At 36.1% G+C, this 27,899-nt stretch overlaps 1 protein-coding gene across 3 annotated transcripts in view; it reads right to left on the bottom strand.

Annotated features, from left to right (window-relative positions):
* Positions 1-27,899, bottom strand: part of KITLG (KIT ligand) — a 57,693-nt gene that overhangs the window by 9,072 nt on the left and 20,722 nt on the right. For 2 of the 3 annotated variants that reach the window (XR_004754097.1, XM_035337655.1), the window contains exons 2-7: positions 23,032-23,145; positions 14,203-14,265; positions 9,529-9,708; positions 7,448-7,610; positions 6,460-6,553; positions 6,095-6,096 (exon numbers count right to left, since the gene is read on the bottom strand). Coding sequence is in view for 2 of the 3 variants with exons in the window: in XM_035337655.1 (XP_035193546.1) it covers positions 6,095-6,096; positions 6,460-6,553; positions 7,448-7,610; positions 9,529-9,708; positions 14,203-14,265; positions 23,032-23,145 (616 nt within the window). In the remaining variant the exon portion in view is untranslated. The remainder of the gene's footprint in view (positions 1-6,094; positions 6,097-6,459; positions 6,554-7,447; positions 7,611-9,528; positions 9,709-14,202; positions 14,266-23,031; positions 23,146-27,899) is intronic. The other variant, XM_035337665.1, reaches the window with a different exon arrangement.

Here is a 27,899-nt window from a genome sequence, read left to right as displayed (position 1 = left end):
TTTAGTTGATATCAAGATCTGCAGTCTGCAGCTCAAATGGTGGGCGTATTGTCAGCTTATAGGAAAAGAACTAAACTAAGCACAGGGAAAGTGTAGGTGATTAGGCATAGAAATGAAAATGGACTGATAGCACTAGCAATTTTTGTGACTCATAAAAACAGCAAACTTCTAAGCATGTATGGTATGATATTCTGGGTCAATCGATGTGCATTTAGTACATTATTAAACAGCCACTAAGAAAACACTCTAGAAAGGAGCATTCTCATAATATCTGGAAACCTATTTTCATCTCTCTGAGTTTTTCTGCAAGTCACATTAGAAGCTTTTACACAAACACTCTTTTTATCTTTGAAATCCGTCCGTGTTTACAGAGTCACCACAGGGAGAACTAAAAAATAAGAAAACAGAAAGTCTGAACCCCATTATTATGCACCATTTACAAGGCTCCAGATTCCTATGATAGAGACTTCAATTTTACTTACATAGAGTAGACTTGTCACACTAAAAGGCAACATCGGTCAAGCAGAATAGGCAATAGTTTGCTGTGAAAGAAATCTGCCTACAGAGGAGAAGGGAAACAAAGTTCTACAGAGATGAATGCCAGTTGAAAAGAGACTATTAATTAGTCTGCCTCTGTCTGCTCAGACATTAAAACCAAGAGCAGAAATTAATGGGAGGGGCATATCTTTTATCAAAGTCTGTCCTAGGTTAGGTATAGAGGACGTTGGCTTACAGAACTGAATCTGGCAAAGTCAAGTAGTGTAGAGAGAGCCTGAATAGATTAAAAAATAAAAAATAAAATATTGTCATTATTTTATGAGACTTGTATTCTCAGAAGAAAATTCCTATATTGTTCTTGTGTTCTAGTCAAGAAAAATTAAATGCTGCTTTGTCTGATCACATTAGCCACTCTTCCCAGTGTGAGACTGCTATTATACAACTGAACTTTTGGTGATGGTCATGTTTCCTGGATTCTGCCTAACGTTCAGAACGAAATGAAAAGTGAGATAAAGATCAGACGAAAAACTCTTCAGGTCACATGAAGCATAAGCCATTTGATAAGATGTTATAGCAGAGTGTAAAACCTCAAAAAACATCTGACTGCTCTGCAATGCCAGCCCACATGCTAAGGCAAGCTTGCTGATTTTTATGTAAACTTCTTGAGAAATTGTGTGCATTCAGGGAGATCATTGCTAGTCTGGCATGTTGATTTTTACAAATTCTCAAAAAAATTAGATTGTCTTAAAACAACAGAAGAGCTTTCTTTTCAATTAGGCATCTAAAAGTGGAACAATGATTTTGAGAAGATATCTTTAATGCAGATGCTTTCTTCAGCATCTATGGAAAGGATTCATAGAATCATAGAAACATGGAATGGTTTGGGTGGCAGGGACCTTAACGATGATCTAGTTCCAACTTCCTTGCCATGGGCTGGGACACTTCACACTAGACCAGGTTGCTCAAAGCCCCATCCAGTCTGGCCTTGAACACTCGCAGGGATGGGGCATCCACAGCTTCTCTGGGAAATCTGTGCCACAGCCTCATCTCCCTTTCTTCCGAATATATAATCCAAATGTACCCTCTTTTAGTTTAAAGCCATTACCCCTTGTCCTATCACTACACCCCCTGAAAATGAGACCTTTCCCAGCTTTCCTGTAGGCTCCCTTTAGGTACTGGAAGGCCATTTTGAGGTCTCTCCACAGCCTTCTCTTCTCCAGGATGAACAACCCCAACTGCCTCAGCCTGTCTTCATAGGAGAGGTGCTCCAGACACCTGATCATCCTCGTGGCCCTCCTCTGGACTCATTCTAATACTTCCATGTCCTTCTTATATTGGTGGCCATTGGCAAACATTGCCAGCTCACGTTAAGCTTCTCATCAACCAACACTCCCAGGTCCTTGTCCTCAGGGCTGCTCTCAATCTATTCTCCACACAGCCTGTATTTGTGCTTGGGATCGCCCCAGTCCAGATGAAGGACCTTGCACTTGTCCTTGTTGAATGTCATAAGATTTGCACAGGCCCACCTCTGAAGCCTGTCCAGATCCCTTTGGATGGCATACCTTCCCTCCAGCGTGTCAACCACACCAATCAGCTTAGTGTCACTGACAAGCTTGCTGAGGGTGCACTCAATCCCACTGTCTGTGTCACCAACAAAGATGATAAACATAAATATAAGTTTTATGCATAACATATAACTTATAATTATATAATATAATTAGCTTTCCAAATTTACCTTTAAAAAGCAAATAACAAAAACTTATTTAGATTTACTTTCAAGTCTGGAAAAAAAATGTCTCTTGGAAGATCTGGAGAGAATGAAATGAGTCATGGTAGATTTTGTCATGTGCCTTTTTTAGGAGCATCTAAAACAGAACAGGTAGGGAAATTTTCGGTCTGGAGAACCTCTGCGAGATCTGCATCCTAATGAAGAAAGAGGAAATAAGAAAAGCAAGCTGGCTGCCAATAGTTTTATTATAATTATAATTCCTTCAGTAGAGACTTTTACCTCTGTTAGAAAATTGAACTAAAACAGCTCTACACTAAAACATTCCAGCTCCCAATGGTTGTGAAGTCAGAACAGGATAAGAAATAGGAGGAACCAGATGGTTTGGTAACTGAACTTCTTGGGCAATGCCAGAGGAGCTGCTGGCTCTGCAGTTGGTATATTATTCACTTGAAATAGACTCTATCCTGTAAGGTGCTAAAGGGGAGTGGAAGCAGGCCAGCACCCCTCCAAGCTCTCACTTCACACCTTGTGGAAGAATCCTCTAGGAAGTGAGCTCATTTGAAGTAGATTCATTTATAATCTTCATGGATGTTAAGCTGTGATTGAAATGCATTTACATTGAAAGCCACTGAGCTACACAATGAAGTTATTGAGCTGCTTTCCACCTTGAGCCATGTGTGTAGGTTTAGCAAGCAATTATGATTCCAACCACCAGCTAGATTTTATTACCATTTATGTCTCAAAGGAATTTTCACTTTACCTCTGCTTAGCTCCAACACAATTACCACAAGATCTTATCTACAAAAATGTTGAACAGCTCTCACCTGTTCATTAGGGTTTGCCATTAACTGTAAAGGTGGAATAAAGAAACAAAGGCACAGAATGCAGCACCAGTTGCATTAAGCCATGGGTAATATTTTCAAATTGTTGTGCAATTACTGAATTAAACTACAGTATTCTTTGCTTAATTATAAAAATCAACCTTCTCTCTAAAAACACCTCTAGAAGTCCCCGTGTTTACAGAGCACACATGTTATTTGAGCTGTTCAGTACTGAATAATAAAGCTTAATTATTGTGAGGAAATTATAGGCAAAAAATGGAAGAAAGCAACACTGAACCTTCCATAAAAATATAAATTGTACTATAGAAGCAAGATGCTAAGGTGAGAAGTGTTAGTAACAGCTATCAAGTTTAAGTTTAAGCTGGGAAACATGAGATTCATTTGGTAGGGTGAAAACAAACAAACAAAAAAATACTATCTACTGCTTGATTCAAGCACTGAAAGAAGAGATGAAGTTCAAGACCTCTTATCCTGACATTTGTTCTTTACATAGGAATCACCTCATCTGCATTCTCTAGACTATGAATATGCATGGGATAACGATCCAAAGAACACCAATGGGACTGGGACTTAAACAGTTACTCAGAATTTAAATTGGATTACAGTTATGTAGAACCAAGAGAAGAAAACATAAATATCCATATTACATTTAGTTGGGATATGATTTTTGGTGTAGACCTTGTCAGGGCTCACCTCTATTACAGTAGCTCAATTTTATCATTGTGTAATAATGATGAAGTAACGAGATATGACATGCAATAAATGTGGCAGCAACATGAGAAAAATGTAATTTAGCTAATTTATATTATATGCAATTCCTATGATAATTCTTTCACAAATTATTTTATTAGATGATTTACTTCAGGTTTGCCTAAGTTGAATTTAGAATAAAGAGCAATTCAAGTCATCTGGCTCTCTAGGCAGACTTTCTTAATAGATTCAATATTTATTATTCATCTGGAAGGATTCTTTTGTAAACTGTGAATGCTTCTCAATAGCCTAGAAACCATTAATTTAAAATAGATAATTTTAAAACTGTATAATAATAAAGAGGGTTATTACAAAAAAAAAAAATGTATCTAGGGATGCTTTTTTCAGGTTTTTTCTCTTCTCCAAATGTATGCCTTTCTGAACTTTGAATCTAGTGATATTGTTCTGATAACAGACCTGCGGCTGGCAGACTGGGTCCCCTGTGCTGAGGATTCTCCTTGTGGAAAGTAATAAGGCTTATTCATTTTTTTCCTTCTAGGAAGGCAGGGATTAATTTGAAAAAAGAACCTACTCAACAGTAAAGCCAAAACAAACCTAAAATTGGTGCCAAAGACCATTCTCTGGCAGTAAGAGAGAGATGCCAATAAAGATGTCACAGATCTTTTACCCCAAAAGCTCCCAACTAATGACAAAAGTGTAACCAGTCACCATCCAATCTCCAAGTTAATGCAATTTAATCTGATTATGCATTCAAACTGTCACCAGCCCTAGACATTCAGTCTTTGTCATTTCTACATAAAGCTGTTAACTGCTATCCAATTTTCAAATAAATTGCTTAAGAGAATGTTAATCGGTTAGAATACACCTTACAGCATATGGCCAGACAAGCAATTTCTTTGACTTACTGCATTACTTTAATTAGGCCTTTTTTTTTTTTCTTTTTTTTTTTTTTTCCTACTTGATTATCAGTTCCAGTTATAAAGCAAGATTAATAAGCCTGTTTCTGTACTCCCGTTCACAGTACAGACACAGATGCCAATTCAGAGGTTGAAGCCCTGGCCTCTGCCCTCCTGTTACTCTGATGGGTCAAAACTCCTTTCATCTGAACTGCTCCTGTAATCTCTCTCTATCTTTCTTTGGCTCCTTGATCCATTCTCATTGCTTCAGGCTGCATTTGAATATTCTTCCTCTCATAGTTACATCAAAAATTATCACATGTTCAGACCTGAGAGATACAGTTATGCACTTTTTAGCCCCCTCCTCATGCCTCACAATTGGCTCTGGGCTCATAAGGTTATTTGCAGCCAGCTCTGTGACCTCTTGGATATGAATTTATGGCAGTGAGATTTCTCTTTTTGAGAGAGACAAACTGGCAGCCAGAGATTGAAGGCAGATTTTATTCCAACCTTCTTCTCAGAGGATTGGGGAGTGATAACTTAAGACCTTGTCTTAATTAGAAAGCAACCAGAAGGGCTTTCAACCTGACAACAGCTGTAAGCCAACTAAGAGGTAGCATATATGGTTTTGAAAACCCAGAGAATAACTAGATTACACATTTGCAAGTGAAAGATGAAGAGACGAAATCTATTCTTAGCAGTATCTGTCCCACAGTCAGGAGCTTCCATTGTGCCTACCAGGCCACAACAGGCTGCCTCTTTGGCTATGCTTTCTTCAGCACAAGGAGCACCAGCCACACACTTCAACATCACACATTCAGATAATATGGGTGTTTGTGAAATGAAAGAGAGAAATAGTAAATAGGGATGCACACTGTCATCCTGACGTGTCTGGGTAAAAGGAACAAGGGAAACAACAATATGTATGATAAGATTTATGCACCATTTCAAGAACCTCTATGGAAAACCCCCTCCTTTTTTTACATGGAAAGTTCCAGAGAGTATTCACATTGTTGTACATTATGTCACTAAAGTCCCCTGAAAATCTGTTATTTCTCTTCACCTCAGGTTCCTGTATCCTTTCTAACCTGTGATGGGTAATGCTGAGATTCTTACGGGAACAAATCCAGGCTGTCTGACCTGTCAGTGACCAGTCATGTAATACACTGATCAAGACAGATGAGAAGCACGAAGATGGCCATGCCAGACAGAAGATTAAACCCTCAAAAAAAGTGTAGTAACTATGTTCTTGGTCTCAACTGAAAGCACACTGAGTGTGGAGCTGGTCTTTTTGGAACTACAACAAGTAAACAGCAGTCTTCAGGTTTGGTGTCAAGTCTGGCATCAGCAGTACTCTCAAAATACAACATACAGACAAATTTTTCACCCAAGTAAGTATCCTGAGCCCAATTCAGGACTGCTATTCTATTATTTGGAGAACCTTCCTCTTCTGAGAGTTAAAATGAGGTATCTGGAATAGCCAAGTTTGCTGAGGTCATATGACTAGTGAGACCTCATGACAGCAGTGAGCCAAAATGAGGAGACCTGCCTCTCCAAGTGCATGAGAGCTGTCACAGCATTGTAACTTTATACCATTTCTAAATTTTGATTAGACAGGTTCATTGCATTTTACTATTGCAGCTGAGAAACACATAGTACACCATCAGGCACAAGTAATTTCCCATTAATTTGTACAATTAAGACATTCTTTTCCTCTGAGCTCTCATAACAACCAGCCACCAGAACAAAATGGAGACACATATATTAATTCAATCACTTGTACTTACTGTTAGTGTTACTGCCAATGCTGTCATTCCTAAGGGAGCTGGCAGCAACAGGAGGAAACAAAATTGTTTTTGTGACAGCGACTCTGGAATCTAAATAGAAAACGAGTGTGTCAGCATTATGTAACTTAAAATACAGTTCACTCTATATAAGATGATTAGCTATAGGACTACTCTGATTTGGCTACAGGGCTGTTCTAAAAATTTAGTTACAGGGCTTTTTTCTTAATAAGACAAGAAAAAGGAAGCCTTATTAAGAGACATATGTGTCCACATACTGAGCTGCTGCTGAATAGCTATTCTGGAAAAGCAATCACTTTAAATGTGTTCTTAGGCTGTAGCACTGATCTACTTCTAGTTACTACTAGTGTAATTGGGCAACTAGATACATTGCCCTTATTAAAACAGCTAATAGCTGTCACTAGAGAAAGTAAAAGAAAGAGAATACAAAACCTCAATTTACTGGAAGGATGAGAATGAACTGCAAGAGCCTCACCCAAGTTAAATCTTTTAAATCAAGCAAACATGACCCTTTTCGGGAGTGGGATGGTTATGGAGACGACTTGAGAATACTTCAGTTTACAACTTGTCCTAGCTTCCTATTCTTTAAGTAGTGCAAACTTGGACTCCATTACTGCCTTATAAAAATTAAATAGAGCATTAATAGTAGATAAGATGAAGAATAAGAACAATGTAAAAAGCTGATCCAGGATGTGTTTGGGATGAAAAGAAACAGAGCAGAGTATTGTGAAGTTATTTGGATTATATTAAGGAATGATGTCATTAGAAGTGATGGCATTATCTTTACTACCAGATATAACTCTACTTAGAACAGAAATACAAGTTTTGGTGCTGGTCATAATTTTAACTTGCAGTAAAAAGAGACATGGAGATACAGCTTCAGATCCTCACCATCTCTGAAATTGAAAGAAAATCACCCATTTCTATATACTTAGTTTCTGTTCCCCAAAACAAGAGCCATCTTACCATTCTCTGGTGTTTCTACTGTTGAAGGAAGAATGCAGTCATTCTTATCCAATGTGTCTGCAAACTCCTTGTAGACCTCAATGGTACTATTAAAGACCTCAAAAAACTGCTCAGGAAAGAAGCGATGTTCTTCATAAAGGTGACCATTTTCTTTTATAAAATCCTAGGGTAAAATATAGAATTCATCTTGAAAGGGTGAAGTGAGACGCTCATTTCATCACTTCAACAGATGATTAAAGTATCCAAAGATGACATAAAATAGCTAAATTTTTAACCTGCAGAAGACCAAATCTTCTGTATACAACCTTAACGAAACAAACAAGCCCTCTGATATGAGGATTTCAAATTAATCTTGCAAACAGAAAAATATTAATCCATGGTTGTAAAAATGCCAAGGAATGAAAGCAATCTCCCATCTCATGCTGAAAATGAAGAGGTTTTTCTTTTTTTTTTTTTTTTTCTTTTCTTTTCATATATATATATATACATCTAAATTTGAGATCACTCATTAAACAAACAAATAAACAAAACCTTGATTTCACATTACTTTGTTATGTTCTGCACGATCCTTTTAATCTGAATTCAGGAACACAACACAATCATAGCTATTGTCGTAAGAGTACAGGGAACAGAATACAATAGCTAGGATACACCGTGGCATAGAAGCAGGCTGAGATCTCTGATAATGTACCTAAAAATAAGAACAGGACTATAAACAAGGAAGCCCAATTACTTTGAGGTCTAACACACAAGTTTGTTATGCCAGACTAAACAAAAATATTGAGGTCCATGTTAAGATCATTTATGTTTTTTTTTTTCTCTTTTTCTTTCTACCTGACCCTGGCTTTCACAACAGCTGTTTCTTATGCCAGCAGTTCAAATTTGATCTGGGGTTGCTACTCTTTACTCCTAATAGGAATGGTAAGAAAGTTAAATGTGTACCAATGAAAATTTCCTAGTTCTTGGTTCCAAAATTATTTCCTCTTTAATGCTGAATTTCTGTGAATTACAGGGTATTTACTCATTTTTGCATTCTGCAAAATAAATTTCCCCTTTCCCAGCCATATTCCAGTTGAGGGTCCTGAATCATAATGACAAGAATACAGAAAACAAACAAACAAACAAACAAACAAAAAACATAAATTGAAGATTGGACAGAATTCAATTTGGAATGGAAAGATAGGGAACATCTAATTACAGAATAAATTCTCAGAAATATAATGGCAATATATGACAAGGTTACAAGCTTATACCACAACAAATGACATTGGGTGTTTTGGGGCATTTAATTCATTCTAAATGCAAAGAAGCAATTACTACATCTGAGGACTTCCTGGACAAAAATAAATGTATAGGGAAGATGAAATCCTAGTCCTATAAAACATGTAAAACATGATGAATTTGGGCCATTATTTTTCAGTGAGACAATACCTTTGACTACAGAACTTTTAAATACTGATAGACTGGTTAGAGCTGGGTAAGAGATTTGAAAGTTAAATTTTCCCTATCAATTTCATCCTAGAGAATCAGACATCTCATATGTCTGATCCATCAGATATCCAGAGAATCATAGAATCCTCTCAGCTGCTGCTGGCTTTCAGAAACATATGGAAATGGAGCAATATCTTCTAGTCTTTGCTGCACCTTAAAAAGTTACATTAAATCATGGTGAAGCTTTCTGAGCCTCACAAACTGTGATACGTACTTTAAGAGTATATTAATAGTTTCAACCACATGATTTTTACATTACGTTAAGGTCACTAGGAAAATATGCAATTTAAGCTGGATGTACAAGGAAAATTTCTACTTGTTGGAAACAGACATGAATGAATTAATTATCTTAAGGATGGTAATTTCACTACTTATATAACTGTATAAAGGTCTTTGCATATACTGTAATTTCATGTAATCCATTTTTCTTTGAAACAGGAGATGACAACTATCCAACATTAGCACAATGCACACAGCAGGAACAGGAACAAAGCAGGATTTCAGACATACAGCAATAGAAATGAAAATAAATTGTAAAAAAATTAAGTAGAAGTATCCAACATAAAAGTAGAAAATCTGCATTAGATTACCTTATTTTTATCAAAAGCTAGACATGCCATAAGATCATTAATTATCCTTGTGAGATTATTGATGATTGAATAGTTGCTTAAAACATCAGACATATCGGAAATATCAGAAAATTTCTGGAGAAGACTATGTAGACTCCTTGAAAATTCAGGCACCATCAAATGCAACCAACAGTGATTAGGCTGTCAGGGGATAAAAAGAAAGACAGAGAGATATATTAAATATCACACTTTTCCAAAAACTGGTTATGCAACTCAATGTGCAAAAGATTAGTTTGTTCTTTCAAATTTATATTATCTTGAATGTCTAAATTAAAAATCACCTTCTTTTTTGTCAGCCAACTTTTTCTTCAGTCCTTTTGGTAAAATTTCTATTCTCACTGATACTGACATATTTATAGTTGCCTGTTTGATGCCATCCTGTCATTAAATTCTTAATGAATGCTAAGCATCAATCTGTTGAGAATTTGAGCCTTAGGACATACTACTATGAACCCTCTTCCATGCTTTCATTAACCTTTTTTTTTTTTTTTTTTTAAAAAAAAAAAAAAAAAAAACTGCTTTTTTTATTTTTTCCTCCTTTTTTTTTTTTTTTTTTTTTTTAACCATACTCAGTTTTCTTTGTATCATTGTTACCCTACATGACTCAGTTAACCCCAAAGATTCTTGATTTAAATAATCCATAGATTTAAATAATTCCATAGATGTTTTGCTATGGAAATCCATGTGTGCCTTTATCCACCTCTGAACTAGTTAGCTCAGTGAACTTCTCTTAGTGCTTTTACTAAATGCCATTCCTAAGAATAGTTTCTATACCTAAAAGTCTTTCTTTTCCTGAGTTCTTTACAACAAAAAAGTTTTACACAACCTGTCATGGTATCTGCCACATCCGTGCCACCGGAATAGAGTTCAAACACTTTAACTGATTCCTGTGCAGCTAGATTGCAGATAGAGTTTATACAGCTGTCCACATGATTAGAACCTGGTCCTTCATTTTGCCACCTTACAGGGAGTTTTTAACTTCTTTTATTTGGATTTATGTAACAAAAGTAAATTACAAAGCCACCCAGTTCCACTCTCCCCAGAAAAACAAAAACAAGAACCAAAACAATACCAAAAACAACAAAACAAAACAAAACAAACAAACAAACAAACAAAAAAAAGAAAAAAAAAGAAAAAAAAAAAAAAAAAAAAAGAAACCATCCTAACTCCTAACCCAGTATGGTCAATAGAAATGCAGGTGACGTGTTGATGTGTTAGTCACATCGCAACATGTATATGGAAATCTCTTCCCAATAAATATTGCATTATTCACAGTAAATGTTATGGAAATTTGTTCCATATATGGAGCTAATTTTTCAACTGGTAAAAATGTCAAATGATCATTCAAGCCTGCCAGCTACAAAGATTCTGGCCCAGCAACCCCTAAGGAAGATGTACCCACCGTATTACTAAAATTGTTTTGAATGTTCCATGAATGTTCCACAGAATCACGTAATCACAGAATGTTAGGGATTGGAAGGCACCTTGAAAGATCATCTAGTCCAGTCCCCCTGCTGGAGCAGGAACACCTAAATCATGTCACACAGGAATGCATCCAAGAAGGTTTTGAATGTCTCCGGAGAAGGAGACTCTACAACCCTCCTGGGCAGCATCCAATGAGACTATTCATTCCTCCTTCTGCAGCACAAGGGAAAATTCTGTCACTATACCTGTTTCTAGACTTAATATACCTGTTTCTAGACTTTGAGTCAATTTCTGCAATAAATCTGCATACAGATTTTTTATTCTAAAAAAACTATTTACTACTATCAATATCATCACCTAGAGACAAATAACTTTCTAAGTAACAGAGCTGTTCTGCCATGATCTGTATATGTCTTTGATGAGGAAGAAACATCCATACTTTCAAAGACCAACCAGATCACTAGGCTTCCATGCTTAGAGAACTGAAAGCAAACATTGTTTAGCTCCACCTCAGGTTTCATTTTTGTGTACAACTCTCACACACTACTAAGTGTTCTGTAATTATATCAATAGCTTTAAAATGAATGAAACAAAATGTGAAATGGATAGTGTTTGGCTTGATTCTCTGCTTCCCTTTTCTCATTCAAGCACTACAACAGGAGGAGAGAGGCAGAATCAAAAATCAGCGTTGGTTTGTTGAAATGTACTCCATTCAAGCAGCATGCATTGAGGCATCTCCCATCAGGAGACAGAAAACAAGTTTTCTTTTGCTTTGGTGTAGCTACTCTGAGCTGCAAACTTGCAAACTTTCTCTGAGGTTTTGTGGATATAAATTCTACTGTGGCAGAGATGCGCAAAATCTAATTGCTTCTAGTGTGCAAGAGGAGCATGTAGGAATTTCAGCAAGGATTCTGTTTTGCTGCTCCTGTGGTTTAGCAAGTGCATGGGAATCTCCTCTGGCTGAACTGTTTTGACCTCCAAACCTGTATTTCACGGGAACTTTAAGTTTTCTTTTTAATAATATCAAGACATGCATTCCCATGCTTTCTCAATACCTACTAAACACGGGGATGAAACTGTTAAAACTGACAAACCTGACATTGTTTGTCAAGGAGAAACAGAGGTTTGACTCTGCTCTTTTTATGTGTTTGTGAATTTGGACTAGGAATTATATCTTGTAGTACTTACAAACCTGACTTCCTCTGTATTTGCAGGTACAATGATGACATTTAGCTTTTTCTTTCTACATTTATCTAAAAGTTTGGAGTTTATCTCTCCTTTTGAATTTAGCCCTTACTGCTGTCATCTTTGCCTTTTAACCTTCAGGTTAGACTACACACTTCGCTCTTTCAAGACTACTTTTAACACCACTCAAGTGCCTTGAGCTAGTGCATAATGCAACAACCATTCTGTTTAATGGATCAGGTCAGTCTGTTCCTGTTACATGCACTACACTGGCTTTCCATCTCCTTTACTTTCACTCTGCCTTCCTACCTTTAGTCATTTACATTCTAGTTTTTCTACCTTGGGTACAGTTCTCACTTTGTGCACACACTGGAGACTGAAAACTATTGAAAAACAACAACAACAAAAAACCTGCAAAGCACTGTTTCAGTTTTTTCAAAGCTGAACAAAAGATGTTTGCTTTATGCAAAGCCCTAGGTTTCTCAGCTTGCAGGGACCTTTTAGATTCCAGAACAAAACCTACATATTCAGCGAGTCCTTGCTGTGGTATGTGCTGTGGTACACAACCTGAAATCCCCAGAGAGGAATTTGGCAGAGCAGGACGTGAATACCGCTGAATACTTCCTCCTGGGAAGGCAAGCAGCCAAGAGCTGCACCTTCCCTCACCACTACTGAATGTGGTGTACAAGCAGAGTGAATATGGAAATCCCAGCTCTAAACTTCCCTTCTTCTTATTTAATTCTTGGCTACTCATCATAAATGTAAACTGGATCTAGGTTTCTGGATGTGATGCAGAAAGATGACATGGCGTTTAAACTATAGAAGAAGAAACTGCTTACTGGCAGCCAAAACTGAACCACAGAGGGAGGTAAGAGTTAAGCAGTGAGAAAACCGGGAGTCTATCGCTCAAGCTGACTCCCTGGTCTTCATCCACAACATAAACACTTCCCATAGAACAGCAGAGAGAACTTAGCTCAGCCCACACTGGGCAGCTTGTCCCTAAGTGGACAGCAGAATCCAGGCTATGGCTGCTCTCCACCGATGCTCATCAGAGTAGGCATTGAAATCGTTGAATTGCAAAATGCATTGCAGCCAGGGGATGGTGGCCTGTCTTACTGGTAATGGCTATTTTGAGCAATTAATTATTTTTTTTTAAATTAATTTTAATTGTATTATATAGGACCTAGTGTACATGACTTCTATAGAATTTGTTTTGCTGAATTTTCCTGCCAAAGGAATAAAGTTTAAGGAATATGCATTCAGCAGAATTTCTGTGTTCAACTTCTTTTCTTCTTCTCTCCTCTCTCCATTTTTTATTTTTTTTTACTGCAGGCAACAACCGAGAGAACATATTTGAAAATATTTCAAAAATTAGACAAATATTTAGTAGAACAAGCAATAAGATAGTATGAAAAAGTTTTTAATACAAAAGGCTATAAAATTTTAAAGAAGGTAGGTGTTTACTTAAAAACATCATTATGTATTAACTATGGAGTTATATAGAAAGAATGATACACAGCATGTTTGAATGAAATAATGTCCTCACTTTTTGTCTGTTTGTTTAGTCACTGACACTGTTATTTGCTCAACTTGGGCTTCTCTTCATTGTCTAGTCCATTTGCTGTACTTTAACAGAATTTCTACAAGCTTAAACTAGAATGACATTTTAGGATATATTCCAAAGTACAATTCATAAGAAATTATTTGTTTAAGAAAAAAAAAAAAATCAATTGGCATAATGAAATAATACCATAGTTAGGTGTATTTATTTTTTTTTTTCAGAGAAAATGATAAAAAAAAGGAACATGAAGAAAGATTTTTTCAGGATTCTTGTAATTAACAAGGTTTTTAGTGACTTCAGGAATCACTATATATTCCTGTCTTTTAAATGAATACTTGCAAAAGTGGAACAACAATCCTTCAACTGTAACTTATTAAGCCATAGGACTAGCTACAGAATGTTATCACCACTATAGGTTGTAGTGGGCTGTTTTATTGGAATTATCATGAAGTGATTGTACTTACCAAGCTATCCATCTTCGGGACATATTTAAGGGTTATCATATAATCATTTGGCAGATTTCCAACCTACAATAAATAGATAATAAAAATGTTATTGCCAACTATAAAAATTAAGACATTTTCCATCATATTCCACTGTTTTATATTCAACAGAATCCATCAAATATTCAACACAGATTTGTGTAACCTACAAGATGCTCTGCTGATGGTAAAAGATGAGAGCTCAGTCAAAGTGAGGGAGTTAAATTTGTGTACAAGTTCCCAATTCACTCACAGCAAACAGGCTAGAGCCCCTGATGTAAGAGTGAAGAACATGTTTGAACTAAACTTGCATACAGTTTCCTATAGAATTGCTACTAAATCTTATTTGCTCAGGAGAGAAGTATCTTCCCACACCTCCCTAACTTCCCCAGATCCAATCTGATCATGTTCGACACTGCACAGAATAATTGAAATCACTAATGCGGTGAGAAGAAGTGATGGTCTGAGGTTATTCACTACTGCAGAAATTCCACGGCATTTCCATCTTTTAATGGCATGTCTTCAACTGTTGGGAAAATTTGTGTGGCAATTTGTATGTAACCTGAAATTCTCCAAACAGGCATACCCAGTAGTCTTTGATCAAGCCCTTTTCCTTCAAGTAACTTTCAGCTCAAGCAGGCATTTGAACCTAACAAAATACCTGGCTACATTATGCTTACAGAAAAACACTTAAGCACAACTTTAACTTTGAAGCCGTGCCTCCTACTAACAATGAGCAATATAATCACATCACAGAAATGTCCTGGGGCAAAGGAGGGCTTCTGCATACATCAACTAAGCACAACTCTACCATTGTGGGTAAGTATGGGGTGCACTGAAGCAAGGACAAGGAGTGGAGGAAGAAGTCTTACTGAACTATACAATGCAATCTCCTACAGATGGGATACAATACTACTCTGAGATATGCTTGATATGCTATCATATGGGGAATGTGCTGACTGGCTGGGGATATGCTGCCCTGATCCACAATCTCTTGAAAAACCTTGTCCAAAAGGTCTACCAGTACTATGATGCTTAGTGATACAGCAAATCTATTCTCATTTGTATTGGCTAAAGATTCAATGCATACTTCTCATTCTTATTTGAAATCCATTTAGACAAAAGATGTCAAGCATATACATAATTCCCTTCTTGAAGTAGAATCTACACTTTGTTCAGCAAAGCATTTCTGCTCCTTTGGGTTAAAGATCATTCTGTCATGACTGTTTCTGCTTCTGCTGCTATAGCAACCAGCAAAGTGATTTTTTTTCTTTCTGTGCAGTTTTTAGGTAATATTTTTTTTGACACAACAGAATGTTTTATTGTTAATTAAAATTTAGTTTCATTTAAAAGTTGAAACAGCAATTTCAAAATGTTCAGTTTCAAGAAATGATCAAGGACAATACTTATGTCAGTCACTAGCAACTTCCAAGCATTTGTTTTTGTTTTTTGTTTTTTGTTTTTACACCATGGACACCATGGACACCCAGTCCCTCAGTTCAATGACCTCTAGCTTTCTCCTACAGCAATAAAAAAAAAACAGGTTTTATACAAACCATAATGAATTTGTTTCCATAGATCAATTTTCTTTTATTATTATTATTATTATTTTTTATTTTTATAACCACACATTCTCAAAGCAGCAGCTGCAGAAGTGCCACTAAAAATCTCTATATCAAATTCTGTTTACCTGGAGTTTTGAGGAATTGATTCAATATACTAAAAATAGAGAAGATTATTGCAATGCATTTGGTCTTTCTTTAGAGAACCTTGAAACTGTCTGATTTATTCTAAATTCTTATCCACATTTTTTTTTCTTTCTCTAAAACCACCCTGACATTATAACACATTAATAGATAATGCAGTTTCTTTCCAGCTTCCTTTGCGTGCCTAGAGAGGTAGGATTAGCAGCACTTCAACTAGCAAAGATAATGAAGATGCTACTCTATGTGCAAGTTTCCCCTACTCACTCTAGTGGGATTCAGTACTTAGCAATGTCAGCAAAGCTACTGTTCTTTAAGAAAGGTCACTGGAAGATTAAATTTGTTCCAAATCAATGAACACTACAAGAATTGATATGCATTATGTATACAATCTACTTTACTGGCATCAGAGCCTGTCAAGCACTTTTCGTGCATACTTAAAAAATGTAACTGCCCAAGAGCTCTTACAGCTCCTCAAACAAAGCTGGAAAATACAGCTCAGTCTCAGATTTTTTTTTTTTTTTCTTGACAGACTGCGAATCAGAAAAGATATTTTTGAATTTATTATTAAAAATGAAGACCAGTGAGGGGGGAAGGTGTCAAACACAAAGTACATGCCCCACCCCAAGACATAACAACTTGTTAAAGTTTTATTGATAGAACTCCACATGCCAGATGCTCTGCTGATGGTAAAAGATGAGAGCTCAGTCAAAGTGAGGGAGTTAAATTTGTGTACAAGTTTGACTTCCCAATTGACTCACAGCAAACAGGCTGCTAGAGCCCCTGATGTAAGAGTGAAGAACATGTTTGAACTAAAGCTGTGCATTTCAGCTGTCTTGCCTTCCTGAAATGAATCTTGATATTTTGTTGAAGGCCAACCACCAAACCAAAACTAACCACTTGCTTTTTAACTGCGGAATTATCCTTATGCAGGAATGACAGTATGGGCCAAAAAAGGGTCAAACATGGCTGCACACGTTTTGCACTTGTGCACAAAGCCAGAAAGTATTCTGTGTACCAGCTCTGAGCAAGGTGGCTGGCTGCTGCAGTTCCCAGCCAGGAGCAGCACAATGGATAGAAAGGGCTATGAGCTGCCTGAGCAAAAGAGGATGAAACATGACTGTCCCTTGAAACTTCCTGAGTTCTGGAACAGCCTTTCAGTTCCCTTGCACAAGTCCTAAAGTACAGTGATAAATCTGGGGAGTAACAAAGCACCTGCCTGCATAATCTTCCTTGTTTTATAAAAGAGTAAAATTTTTTATGATAATCTTGGAAAGTAATGTGTACAAAAAAATAACCCTACACTGCAATTAAATTGGCCCCAAATTTTCTCTGATTTAGTGGTTGGTATGGTTGCAGAAACTTTATCAGGCTCTGAGAACAAAATATTATTTCCAAACATTAAGAACAAGGAAATTAAGTCTTTAAATTCATATAAAACCAATATTAAGTTCTATATTGCTAGTTGTAACAAAATCTCAAACTGGGGAATATAAGATTCCTTTTGACATACAGAAGTTTGAATATTCAATACAGCACCATTAACATTGCCCAAATATAATTTTTGAAATATGCTTATGATAACATAGATGGGGAGATAAAAAGAGATGTTGTAAAAGTGGTTTTGGTTCCATAAACTGCATTTCACCACAACAGCAGAACAGAGGAGAGGTAACTTATGTCTGCAGTCAAGTGCTTTGATATGAAGGTTAATGCTCTTGGAAATTTTATGGAAATAAGCTTAAATATCACTATTTTTTATATGGAGACCAATGATAAAATAAGTCTAGAGTAAATATTACCATTTGCTGTTGTAAATGGTTTCCTTTTTTATTCAGAGGCACATGATGGAAAACCTTACTTTCCTTTTTCATTTCTAACTCTCATTTCTCTCATCCTCATTCCCATTTTTTTTCCATCTTGAATACATCTGCTTCTTCCCTCTTTTCTTCCTCAGCTTTTCTTTTTCTTCAGGAGCTTCCACTTTCTGAAATCTACTTTACCTCATCTGCTAATGAAGCAGTTAATTAAATCTTTATCATTTGGCTTAAGACAACATGTTAATGATTTCCGTTCACACTTCTTACATTTTTTTATTTTTTTTTCCATGTAACCCTTCACTCAGTAGAGTTGGATCCATTTGAAAATAAATGTTGCAGAGAGTGTAAAGTGCACGTTTCCAGAAAAGATTCAATGTGAAAGCAAGGTGTTTGAAACAACATCTTGAACAAGCAGTCTGGTTAGTAAATGCTGAGTATTGTTTGGGCTTCCAAAATTCAAAAATATATATATATATATTTAGAAAAGTAGATCACAGAAGAAGAGATGAATACTTTAAATGTTGTTAATGAATGAACCCAAAGTACGTAGGTATGCTGTATATGCGCTCCATACCTCAGTAAAAATTCTACTTATATTTAGGCTTGATATACCTATTTAACAAACATATACACTGTACACTGAACAACTTCTTAATTCTTATGCAAAATCAAAGCCACAATTACAGTAATGTAGTACCATAGCTTTATGCTGACTTACTCTGCTGAAAAGAACAATGGGGACAGGCTTTACTGACAAGTGCTGCAATTACAGTTTTATAATACGGAACATTTGTTCATCAAGTAATGTGTTTTCTTCCAGACACTTTCATTAAAAAAGAGGCATCAGTTCAAATGATTAGTGATGCAGAATTAATACTCTCTAAATACCTTAATTCTCTATAGGTATGAAACTATGTTCTTTTAAAGTTCTCTCTATTTAAAAGTAAAAATATTTTTGAATTGTTCTGTTCTTCTTAAAATGATTTTATTTAGGATACCTTCTACATACTACAAAATTACTTTATAAAGATTTCAATAAATTTAATCTAACAGAAAATACTATGAATAATTTTTGTATTAATAGTCTGTTTGTTAAAACTCAGAAACCTTTATTTTATTGAATCTCTTCCTCCTTTCTGATTATAGCTTCTGCTAAGAGTCTATTATGATGCTAGTGAAAATACAGTTTAACACCACTGAAAGCAAGTTACACCATACATCTCTCCTCAGTTTCTTATTCAACATAAAGTTGATTAAGCTAATGAACCACATTTTCAGGCACTGCACAGTGTGTCTTATTTATTCTCCACCAGCATAGGCGTAGTAGACATGCCTGATTTATATTCACAGAAAGTGTTGACTGGGGAATGTTCTTCTCATGTTCCTGGAATACAGTAGTTTAACAGAACACAGCCACAAGAAACCAGGAAATATTTAGGAGATGCTACAACAACTGTGCAAAGCCAGAATGTGTTACGACTTCACAGGCAGTGTAAATAGTGCCTTTGAAGATGAAACACGAAGCTTGCCATTGATAATAAAACAAAAGATAAACAGCTTGAGGGAAATAAGTAGAAGATATATGGTCAGAACAGCACAATAAACAGACAGAAGGGCAAAATTATAGAGGCTGAAGCCAGAAAAAGACTTTTCAGTAGACTGGATTTTAATTCACCGAGAATCTGGAAGAAAGATGTTTTTGTATAGAGAAAAAGCTACATAAACACTTTTTTCCTCTTATGACAGAAAAAAAAAGGAAAAAAAAAAAGGCATTAGAAGTGAACTTAATACACATTTCAGAAGTGGCAAGAGACAAAATGGACACCTTTATTATAGACCTGAATAGCTGGGGAGATAGCGTAATATTACTTTACAGTGAGAAGAAAAAGGCCCAGGAAAGGATAACATTTGAGGGAGATGAAGAGCTCATAACCCTCCCATGTGGAAGATTCAGTCCATACAGAATCTAAGCTGATGTCTGAATGTTTGTGAGGAAGACAGGCCAACATCCTAAGATAAATGATGGTACCTGAGTATTACTGCTGCACAGTAAGTTATCTCACACAGATACTGAATTAGACACATGACTTTGAACAAAAGAGTCCAAAGAACATGGCAGCGTGGCCAAGAATAAAGCCTGCAGAAATGACTGCCATATTGCTCTCAGCAAGCATGATAAAGATCTGCTAAAAGCCTTTGTATAATAACATCACAATAACTATGGGCAATAACAGTACATACAATAATATTATCTTCTGTGAAATCCCCAGCTCCTTCTGGGAAATCCTACAGTTTGTTCTCAGTGCGAAAGGGGAAGAAAGTGATTAAAGACACAATATTCTACTGGCATAAACTCTTTGGATCATTGAAGAAATAGATCTATAAAGACCTATAAAGAACTCGGTCACCTATGGAGGCTATGTCTAACGCTGAAGGCTTAAATCTTCAGAATATCATTTCTCAATTAAATCAGCATATTTTGTTTCAAAATGCAGGCGTGGTCCAAAATATTTATAGTAATTTACAAGAGTCATAGGCTCTGCCTGAACTAAATTTTTAAGCAAACATGTTGGAGTCCATATTGTATGTACTAAGTATATACTCCATATAAAATTAAAAAAATCATGAATACAAAACAAATACTTCTTGAAAACCTGTTACCAAATCTATTGCTATCCATCCATTCTGAAAACAATGTTTCTCTTTAATTAATCCAGATAAGTTAATATAGTAAAATACAGTGCTATGCAGAAATGCTACAATTGTGAGTGGTCTGCTCCAGGTATTAGAAGAACTACAGATGTTTACCCATACCAAATGTATGCAGCCATGTTGAGAACGCCAGCACTTAGGCTAGGATTTTTTTTTAAAGTAGTTCAGGAACCATTCCACAGCACACACACAGTGGTTTATGTAGACACTTCCTAAGACTAATGGAAGTGGGGTGGGAAGAAAAGATCATTTAGGAGTTCAGGTAGACACCATTGCTTTCAGTGATGTAAGCTTCATGATGCAGCCATGATTCTCTATCAAAAATTTGATAACAAATTTATACCAAATATGGTTTTAACATTATTAAGAATGACAGTGTGCTTTTCAGCTAAATAATATGGTTAGTCAGCATTATCTGTGAGTTTCTGCCTTCTCTTATAAAACTAGTCAGTCTAATTAAAACCAAGAGTTCTTGTACTCAGTTTAAGATCCTACAGTTATTTCCACATTATCTCTTCAGTTCAGGCTTTATAGAAATGATTTCTGCACAAAGAAATCCATGCAAATATTAATATACACAGACAAAACAGGGAAACAGAGTCTCATCAAAACATTTTCAAACACAAGTTTAAAACAAAGATAACTCAGGTGTCTGGTGTTCAGCCTTGGCATTCTCTGCATCTGTCTGTTATTTCTCACACCCAAAATATCTTTGAAGCTTTTAGCTAACTTCACCAAAATTTTGCATTCTATAAAGAGATATGAAAGGCATATTGGTAAGTCAGGAGAACAACAGTACAGCATCTTCACTGAGGAGTGGCAGAGGAGCTCAGCCCAGTCGCATTCTGCTCAGTCTTGGCAGCATCAGAAGGGCAGTGTAAGCCAGATAGTAGGCAGGGTTTTTCTTCCAAGACAAGCAGTACACATGCATCAAAACATTGGCCACGTGAACTCCTTCTTTCCAGCCAGCAGCCCAAGTAAAAGGGGATATGAACCTGGTAGGAGCTCAGAACATTGCCCAGGTATGCCTCATGCCCAGGGGCCATGGGAGAGAACTAGCAATAAGGCTGTATGTGGGGAGAGGATGAGGAGGTGTGAAGGAGGGTGGGGGTATGGAAACATAGTGCTGCAGTGGTATGTGCAAGAACTGCAGTTGCTGGACTAGACAAGAGGAAGATGCAGGAATATGACATGGAAAAATCACAGTCAAAACAAAAAACGACTTGATTTTTGTTGTATTAGGTGTATGTCATAATATTTCATAAAAGGAAAGTGTGATTGCTCAAGCTGCATAAAAATATTTGTTATCTGTATTTATACATACTTGAAGTTTAAATTGTAGTAAAGGGAAAGTCAAATCATATGTTCTGAGGGTATATAATTAACAAAAAGTTATTGCTAACCTTGTCCCAGACAATTTCATCAGCCCTCACAGGATTTTTGTTGTTCTGTCATGCTTTCAACAGTTTTAAATCAAAGCTTAATACTCTTTCAAGAGATGAAATATTATCTTGAAAAAACACGCCAATTCTTCAGACTTATGCCTAAAGGGACTAATGTGAAGCAGTAAGCATTTAAGAAGGACTATAGAGGACCCCCAGAGATTTGCACTATGTGCCAATGCATATAACAATGCCCAAAGAAAACAAGAACATTGCACTGGCAGCAAACGCAAGGGACTCCAAATTAAGTGTCTGAGAGCATAAACTCCAGTCTTGCAACTGTTTCTCCATACCACAGCCATAATTTTCAGCTGAAGACAATAGGTAAGTGCAGGTATTCTTTTTAAATGTTCAGCACATAATATTTCTTCAAAACACTGGTGCTAGATCCTGTTAGATACTGTAAGTCAACATAATCAATGACTTTAGTGGAGCTAAACACCAACTGACTTCACACATGAAGATGCAGTTTTTCAGGTGAATGCAGTGTTCAATTAAGTAACAGTTAAACTATACTTAAGCTGATTTATAGACGCAGCTGTCAGTCCTTCAGATTTAAACTTCTTGGTATGATAAAGCAAGTAGAAACAGAAACATAGAATATTCTTTGTAGCCTACTCCCACCTAAGATTATAAGAGTTGTTCGGTCATTATTGCTTTGATTGCCACAAAGATATTAAATATCACATTATTTTTTATATATGGTACAAGTTTCCCATAAAACTAAGGTAAAGACTTGCGTTTCATTTTCATGTTGTTTGTCGTCAGTCTACTCCCTACATGTCAACAATGCAAAGGCAGCAGTCTTTCATCTACATGGGAAACAGTCTGTTCCCAGAGAATGTTTGAGGAATCAAAACTTTTGACAGTTTTTATGGAAGTTTGGAGACAACAAAACACATATGTATATGTACTCTAAATTGGTCAAAGAAGTCACCTGTTATACACACTGAAACTATTCCCCATTCTCTGCAATAAAGGTTTTGGCTTTGATCAGGTGACAGATGTTAATGGATTTTTTTAAGTATTCCTCTAGTTCTAATCTAGATTTGTTAACTTTCCTTAAAAATGTAAGGCCATTATCCAGTGACTATTGTTTAACATAAAGAATAATTTAAAATAAATGCTACTTACCAATTTTGCAATGTCATTTACATCATCCGTCACTGGATTCCCGCAGGAACTCTGGGCTTTGACAAGAGGATTAAGTAGGAGTAGTTGAAGACAAAAGCAAGTGATAATCCAAGTCTATATTTAATAATAATAAAAAAAAAAAAAAAAAAAAGTGAGCCATCTCCAAACATGAAGTAATAATAGACTGTAGTAATGCTTTTCATATATGAAGTCAAGATGCAACAATACTTTCCATCTTTCATGAGCATCTACTCATACTGCTATAGTATGGAAGGGGTTCACAGAAATGCACTTAATTGATCTTTTCTGGAAGAAAGTATCTTTAGAGTAATAATGGAAAACTTCTTATTGAGCCATCAGATTGCTTGTGCAGAATCCTGCTAGACTTAATTGCCTAGGTAAGATTCTGCAAAGTTAACAGATACCAAAAAAGAGAAAAAATCACTATATTCTTCATCATTGACATAAAACTAACTAAATGCTTCTTTCATCTGATAAAGTATCCAATAAACCTGTGTCTCTAATGTGATAATGGATGATTAGGAACAAAATGGTAACAGACCACAGCAAGATAAAAGGCAAAAGTTTTTATCACAGCCATTACATTTACAAATTTAAACTGTCAACAAAACCATAACTGGACTCTGCCCAAATACTGAGGTCTCAAACAGCAATACCACACTTTTTTTTTCTAAGTGACATACCCTGGCCTATCGGGAGCAGTAGCTTGGCTTTGAAACTACCTTTCTCACTAAATCCTATTGGAAGAACAATGTAATGTACTTAAACAGGCTTGTGAGATTCGGACAGAACAGATAACTAGAACTAGCTGTGATGCACCTGGGTTTCTTCTTGGCTACATTGCCTGAACTTCCATCACTTTCTGCTGTTCCTTTGCTTTGCTGGTTTTCCACGGAGACCTGTGCCAAGTTTAAGCTGTAGATCTTTATTTCCAGAATGTTAAAGCATCTAAGTTATGGATAATCAAAAGTTGCCTCTGGTTATAAAGCTTCTTGTGCCAGCTGACTGAAGCTGTCAACAAGAGTCAATGATGTGTACATATACTGCAAGTATGGAATTTGCCTGTGCAGGCTCCCTGGCTTCCAAAAGGGCAGGACTGGGACCAGCATTTGCTTCTGCACGAACTGTGACACATCTCAGACCCATCTGTTCTCTGCATCAGGTAGTAGGCTCACAACTTCAGCCTGGATTTCCTCAACCCTCAGTTTAAAACCAAAGCAAATCAAACAGTCGGGATGAAATTCTCTACAAAAGCAGAGAGATAAATTACAGATTTAAGGTACTGAATATCATTATAGTAACCTAGAAGGGCTAAAGAAGCATGAAAATTAAGATTGCTTGGGAGCTACATTATTAACATGAGGGAACAGTGCCAGACACAAGTTAAGTAAGTAAATCTCTCTCTTATCTTTCTTAAATCTTACATATATCTTATATCTCAAGTAAAACTTGTAAATTGCTTTCTTAGACTATGGCTTCCTGACTTATTTAGGCAAAACTTCAGTGTGGGCTGCAGTTGAAAAGGATAGTCTGGCCTTTTGTCTTCTCTTCTCCCACTGTCACTAGTGAGATGGCTGAGTAAGCTGTAACAAACAGTCAACTTCCATTCTTGTTACTCTGCACTATCCTTCAAGCAGGCCAGCTTTCTGATCCAGCTAACTACAAAACCATGGAGGAGTGAGTACCCATACACAGAGACAGCAGAAATGCTTGGTTATATTTGTACAAATAATCACTGGGAGAAAATAGTAGAAGTAATGTGAAGTGAGGTACCTAATAGTCTTTAAAAAATAAAAATAAAAAAATTACACCATACAAAGCTTTGAAATTGTGCAAACAGAAATAATCCAAGCTCTTGGGAGATGAAGCTGTCAGGCTCAGAGTGAGGCTTGATACACAAAAGACAACAACTCTGTGTCTATTTCTGGTTTTCTGATGAAAGGGCAGTGAGACTTGGAATGTGGGGGCCTGGTTCTGCTGATTTTCCTCCTCTTGAGTAATTTGGCCAACCTCATTGTGTTTGTTCCTTTGCTCTCTATTTTGCATATAGAAGTGACCAGGATGCTGTCAGTCTCTGAAAGGACCTTTGAGAGCTCCTTGCAAAATTCATGTATATGAGCTCAAAGCTTAGAGAGAGAACTAGCTTTAAGTGGTCAGAGAAACATCTCCCCCTCTTCACATAAGCTGCAGAATTGAAGAGGAAACCAAAGGGGACCTCAGTTAAGAGACTACTTTCCCATTGCAATTTTTTGAAAAAAGCCATTGTAAAAAAGACAATAAATTTGGATAATAAATTTGGATAATAAATGGGACTAGCTATACTGTTTTGAAGTAATATACATATACATGATATATATACAATAAGTATGTATATTATATATATAACTATTGTTTTATCTTCAGACTAAACCAGTAACTAACAATTACACTTCCCAAGGATCAGGGATGTTTTCCTGATTTCTTCTTTGGAGAAGAAGTCACTGATTTCTTTATTTGGTTCCTCAGAATTGAGGAAGATAGGAGTAAGTAAAGGAAGATGGAATTGTTCTCTGACTTGTGTCAGTGTCACAGCACAGACCTAACAATCTAAAAATCAGAAAAGTAACAAAATCAATTCATTGGAAATAGTGTGTTGTTTGTTTGTTTGTTTTCCAGATCAACTCAGTAATATGAAAACAAACAGCAGCACATTCTAAATAAAACTAGAGCTCTGATGCATCCTGTCGATTTTTGTACTTTGTGATGCAAAAGGACAATCCATTGATGAAGTTTAAAAATCTCTACTTCTTTTGTAATTATACAAATCAATAAGAATGCAATGTTTTTTGAAGTAATGGGATTTAAAAGCACAGTCATTTTTATAACTGCTATTAAAAACAAATGTGTTGTAAATTTGAGATGATCTGAGGCTTTTCTTGCTTATTTGTCCTATGTCATCCAACAGGAACTGAAAGTCTGAAAAATACTGCTAGTTTCAACATGCCTATCATCCAAAATCTTTTAATTATTTGCACTTACAAAATATTACACATGCCTATAGGCACATTGTTCGTAAGGACAGAAGAGATCAAAGAGCTACGCTATTTCTGTGTTATTTACTAATGGCCAAACCTGCTGTTTGAGCAAAACTTGAATAGACTGAATTAAATCAAAGGCAGAACAAAAGAAAAGCTTAAACAACAGCTTTATAAATAGATTCCAGTTTTACACTTTACTAAGCATAAATGAGAGTTACCCACACAGCAGTCATAACAGATTTCCATTTATAATTACTTCTCAGCTAAAATGGTATTTTCAAAGCTGGCCACAGGATTTAATCACACATCATCACATTACCTATCATAAGCACCCTATACCACAGGGCCTTGTTCTATATTAGTTTCAAAAAAAAATTGTTATTCAATAGTTTTCATGTTTTGAAATCTCTTAAATACTGAATTTAAGAGATTTCCAAAAGTTGCTTTTGGAAAGGGAAAAAAAAGTAATGATTAGACTAGAATTACAACTATTACATACTTTTGAACATTCTGCAAAAGATTTTTATCATTGCCACAATCTATAATTTCAATTAACATCTTTTTAGAGGCCTAGCTAGCAATCCAATGTGTTGAAGGCTGTCCTTTCAGTTGTAAATCAACAACTTTTTCATTCAGGCTGTTTGCTTATGATCTGGAGTGTTGACAAAAGCTGATGAATGAATGTCTTTGCAACTTTTTCACAGTATGATATCAAAGATATTCAATTACCCTGGTTAAGTGCAGCTAGATTCTTAAGTGAAAAAGCAGAAAGGGGAAAACCACATTGCTAAATAAGCAAAACATTGGCAAGTCTGGATATTTCCAAATATCTAGTTCATACTGAAAACAATTTTAATTTTAACTAGGAAGAAATCATCAAAACCAAATGGAAATAATAAAATGAAAAAATAATTAAGCACAGGGAGAGATAGCAACTGCACAGATGACCAGGTTCTACCTTTTAAAATTTCTTGCATTCAGAGCAAGTTAGCCACAGAATTTTTCACTCAAGTTTCTTGAGTAAACCAATTAACCACAAATAAGACACAGCTGAAGCAGGGTTAGGTGACAATGTAGAACAGAATTCACCCTGGCCCAAGCTTTCCAATTTTATTTTATGTTTTATTTTTTTACTTCTTCTAATGCTGGGGTAGAAACATCTCTCAATATTGGCTCCTCAGGCTGCTTTGTTCATTCTGCTTTGCTGAGGCACAGGTTGTGAACCTCTGCTATAGATAGCATTGGTTTGTCAGTCATGGATAGCTAACTTAATGTTTGTACTTAAAAAATAGCTAATAATGTTCATATCTTAAAAAAAAATATTTTGTAATAAGATACAAATAGAAAATGAAAATAGGAAAAACAGATCTTTCTTGCCACCCCCCCTTTTTTTTTTTTTCACAAAAAAAGTATCCAGAAGCATAAAAGTACAATAATTATTTGATATGCCTACTAACGTATGTAGTTATTTAGCTGTGTTAGAGACATTTAAAGACACGGAAAAACTGTTTTTAACCAACTAATTTTGGCAAGTAAGTTTTGAACTGGGAAAAAGTTCAGAAGGAAACTTACTTTGGGAAGTAAGTTTTGAACTGGAAAGTTCAGAAGGATGGTACTAGTCTCACAGAATATAATAGCCTATAGATTAAGGTGGTCACTAATGAGTGGCAGATCTAGGTTAAATTTCCTCCAACCACTGTAATTTCAGCTCACAGGAGCTGGGATCTGTTTGTATGGTATCTACCTCCTAATTACCAAAGAAGGGACTTTTCCACCTGTGACATTTTCCTCATTAGAAGGAGCCAAATGAGTTATGTCTGATTACTTCTC

Source organism: Oxyura jamaicensis, chromosome 1 (genome assembly GCF_011077185.1).
Source record: "Oxyura jamaicensis isolate SHBP4307 breed ruddy duck chromosome 1, BPBGC_Ojam_1.0, whole genome shotgun sequence".
Taxonomy (NCBI): domain Eukaryota; kingdom Metazoa; phylum Chordata; class Aves; order Anseriformes; family Anatidae; genus Oxyura; species Oxyura jamaicensis.
Note: the sequence above shows the minus strand (reverse complement) of the source record. Positions and strands in the feature narration are given on the sequence as shown.